The sequence below is a fragment of the Malaclemys terrapin genome, chromosome 1, assembly GCF_027887155.1.
Source record: "Malaclemys terrapin pileata isolate rMalTer1 chromosome 1, rMalTer1.hap1, whole genome shotgun sequence".
Taxonomy (NCBI): domain Eukaryota; kingdom Metazoa; phylum Chordata; order Testudines; family Emydidae; genus Malaclemys; species Malaclemys terrapin.
The window spans coordinates 350,583,047-350,587,243 of NC_071505.1; the positions used below are offsets into that span (position 1 = coordinate 350,583,047).

General features: G+C 46.4%; 1 protein-coding gene across 1 annotated transcript; it reads right to left on the reverse strand.

Moving 5' to 3' along the window:
- Positions 1 to 226: 226 nt before the first annotated feature.
- Positions 227 to 1,165, reverse strand: LOC128824251 (olfactory receptor 52B2-like). Its single transcript, XM_054005934.1, has one exon. It carries the CDS (start codon positions 1,163 to 1,165, stop codon positions 227 to 229), a length of 939 nt encoding a protein of 312 aa, XP_053861909.1.
- Between the last annotated feature and the right edge of the window lie 3,032 nt (positions 1,166 to 4,197).

Below are 4,197 nucleotides of genomic sequence, written 5' to 3' on the forward strand. Positions count from 1 at the left end.
CTTCTGGTAGTCTAAGAGTTATGGAAAGGCCGCATGATAGGGTGTGTGGGTTTGGGGGCTGACAGGTGATGCTGAAAGAGGTGAGGTGATGGCAAGAGAGGGAACTCAGCAACAGAGAGAGCACTATTGGGTGATTCGGTGATAAGACATTAAGTGAGAGGAACTTCTCAGACTGTGAACCTCTACAATGCTGAACTCAGCCAACTTGGCCAGAGCACCCAGGTGATCACATTTTGTATGTGTATTTGCCCAATTTGTCACGAAGCTCTTTGGATTTCACCCCATAAATTATAGGGTTGAGCATGGGGGGGATGAGGAGATAGAGGTTGGCCAAGATTATGTGAATGTGGGGAGCGATGCCCTGACCAAACTGGTGTGTTAGGTTGACAAACAGGCCTGGAGTATAATACGTCAGCATCACACAGATGTGGGCTGTGCAGGTTTTCAGGGCTTTCTGGTGGGCTTCCTTGGAAGAGATTCTGAGGACGGCCCTGATGATCAAACCGTAGGACAGGGCAATGAGTGACAGGTCTAACACACTGACTACAAACATTATCACCAATCTATATGTCCTGTGGAGTGTGATGTCCCCACATGACATCTGCGCCACAGCTATAGGTACACAGAATGTGTGGGGGATAACGTGGTTGGAACAGAATGGCAGCCTGTTCAGGAGTAGGGGCATAGGCAGAATGAAGAGAACAGCTTTGATCAAACATAGAAGCCCTAGCTTAGCTATTCGTCCGTTGGTGAGGAGGGTGGTGTATCTCAGAGGGTTACATATGGCAACATAGCGATCGAAGGCCATTGTCACAAGGACGGCTGAGTGCATAACAGAAACTGTGGGAAGGAAGAAAGTCTGGGTGAGGCAGCCACCCACAGAAATGCTTTTCAAATTGAACCAAAATATACACAGTGTCTTCGGTGTGATGGTGGTAGATGTGGCGATGTCTGTAAGTGCCAGCATGCAGAGCAGCAGGTACATTGGCTTGTGCAGGGTCTGCTCTTTGCTTACAACATACAGAAGCATGACATTTTCCAACAGGCCAATAATGTAGAAAGTAGCAAAAGGGATGGAAATCCAGATATGGGCAGCTTCCAGGCCAGGGATGCCCATTAGGATGAATGTTGAAGGGTCAGAGGGGGTGAGGTTGAAAGCTGCCATGAAGTTCTCAGTGTGACGATCAGGCTCCAAAATGTTCAAGCTGCCTGTGAAGGGAGAGAAGCACAGCAAAGGGGGTTACACACTTTATAACAAATAGTAGGGTAAATATTTTTATTACTGTTATTAACAGTCTACAAAGTTGGAAGGAGAAGTGAGGTGGCAACATTTACAGATGACACAAGATGATTTTGGTTATAGTGAAGTCCAGAGATGTCCTCAGGTGGAGTTAACCTGGACTGGACTGGACTGACCATAGGTCTGATTCACAAGACCATTTCTATGTTGGAGAGGAGCCCAGTTTCCACCATGGAAACAGACATTATCCTGCTGGGCTATGACCTCATGCTCAACAGAATGGACATGAAGGGCACAAAGGTCTGGGTATTTAGGGCTACAGGTCTGCACACGTGTTACTTTCCTTGTGTCTTTTGGTGAGACACTTTCTTGCAAGCACCCAGCTTCACCTGAGACATAAGTTACAGGTGTTAACTGAGAAGTGTAAGCAGAGACTTTCATCTGCTTACCCTTGTCATGCCTGCATATTGATGAGACTTGATGATGACAAAAAAATTGGAGGATGGTAAGAAGCAAACAATACATGTTCTAATATAGCTATGTCGATATATAAATCTAGGAACAAAGAATGTAGGTGACACTAACACGATGGGGGACTATCTTGGGCAACACAACGATTCTGAAGAAGATTTTGGGGTGAGAACGGATAATTAGCTAAACATGAGCTCCCAGAGTGACCTTGTGGCCAAAACAGCCAATATGATCCTGGGATGGTAAACAGGGGGATATCAAGGTGAGGGACCAAATTTATTTTACCTCTCTCTTTGGCACTTGAGTGACTGCTGCTGAAACCCTCCGTCCTGGTGTCCACTTTTAATGATGGATGTTGATACATTCTAGAGGATTCAGAGAAGAATCACAAGAATTAGTAAAAGATTAGAAAATCTGCCTTATACTGATAGACTCAAAGATCTCAATCTATTTAGTGCAACAAAGATGGTTTCGGGGTGATTTGATAACAGTCTGCAAGTACCAGGACGGCTACAAATATTTAATAATAGACTTTTCAGCCTAACATACAGAGGTGTAACACGATCCAATGGCTGGAAGTTGAACTTAAAGAAATTCTGACTGGAAATAAGGCACACATTTATTAACAGTGAGAGTAATTAACCACTGGAACAATTTACCAAGGGTCTCAGAGGATTCTTCATCACTGAGAAAGTTTAAATCTAATTTTGATGTTTCTCTAAAAGGCCTGCTCTAAGAATAATTTTGGGGAAATTCTCAGGCCTGTGTTATACAGACAAGAAGATCACAATAGTCCCTTCTCACCTTGGAATCTACGAACATGTACCTATGGGTCAGCTGATGGCATTTTGCCTGCAAGTTAGTGCCTGAAATTACTGAAGGTATTTTTTCTATTTGTGACCACGTTAAATATAGCCACTTGCGGAGAAATTCTCATGAGACTGTGACGCCTTGGAAGGGTTACACTAGTTGTGTATTTCATGAGCCTGAGGGATCCTGTGAAGCACTGTATGGATGAATGCTTTAGGTGACAAAAATAATGACTTGAGCCATGAAATCTCTGCATTGTGGAATAAATGTACAACCCTTGCTATTAATGACTAAGAGGGGTGGTTGGCAAATGGTCCCAAAGCATCCTTTCTTTACAGTCTCTGTCCAAGTGGTGCATGCTTTCGGTCACCTATGTGGGGGTTACTGCACATGGTAGTTGTATTTATCTAGGCCCTCACATTTCCCATAGTTCCACTCTCATTATGTATTGTGCATACTTCTTAAATGGCAAGTTGTTCCTCTGTAGCAGTTCTTGAAGCACCCTGCAGTGAGTGTGGGTGTAACAAGAGAAGCTCCACAGGTGCCTACCTTGGAATTTACCACTCGTAAGATTTCTCACCAGTCACTGATAACCCTCAGTCAAGGGACCGGGTGTACTTGGAGGCACCTCACCCCCTGCAGGGGAAGAATTGTGGGGAGTATGGGGTGGCTCAGAGGTTGGGGGGGCAGGGATGACTGGGAAGCATGGAGAAGACAGTGGTGACCAGCGTGCTCTTGGAATTAGGACAATCTGGGATGAGGAAGGAGAGTACAGACAGGAGGGTCAGAGTATGATGGGAGATTGAGCCAACTGAGGAGCAAAGATCAGGCATTTCACTGGAGGGAACATGAATTGAAGTTACGTAATTAACATTCAACAATCACCATTGGAGATAAAACGGACTAAACTTTCTGACACCCAGGCTGCAGTTCTGTGGTTTGGCAAGACAAAGAGAATCTGACACCCACCCCCAAAACGGACTCCAGACAAAGAAACGTCCTGACCACCCCAGCACTGCCTGTCTGACCATGTAAACTCTGCTCCTTGCCCCCATAACCATGAGTGCTCTCCGCCTGCCCATGTACCCCTGACTCCATGCCCCAGAACCCCCAGTGCTGGCCACTTGTCCATGTAGGCCCCCCACACCCACAACTTTCTGCCCTGTCACACAGTGACACCCCTCACCCAAGAGCAAAACCAGGTGTCAGACCTCACGGCGACAGCTCACAGAAATATCTCCTCTGCCTAGGTTAAACTCAGTGTCTGCCTGCACCAGGGAAAAGGGGAGATCGGCTGCAGCAGCCTTTCTGGGGCAAAAGAAACCCCAGCAGCAGCTCAGCCCGTGCAGGGAAGGAGAGAGGTACGGACATAGTGGGAGGGAGAGAGGACAGGAAGATTAAAAGGAGCCAGTGTGAGCAACTCCTCTTCAAAATGACACAAAGCATTAACGTATTACAGCCCGTTAGAAACCCAGACACCCCTTCCTGAAGCTGCTTTTCCACGTTAGCAATTGCTGATGTTACTATGAGGCATTAGTGGGGTTTCTAACAGAAGGAAGGATGGTCCAGATGTGGGGTGGTGTCAGAGACAATCTGCTACAGTGACACTGTGCTCTGGATACTGCATATCCCCATCCCCCCCATACACACACACAGACCTGGATCTCCCCCGGTGA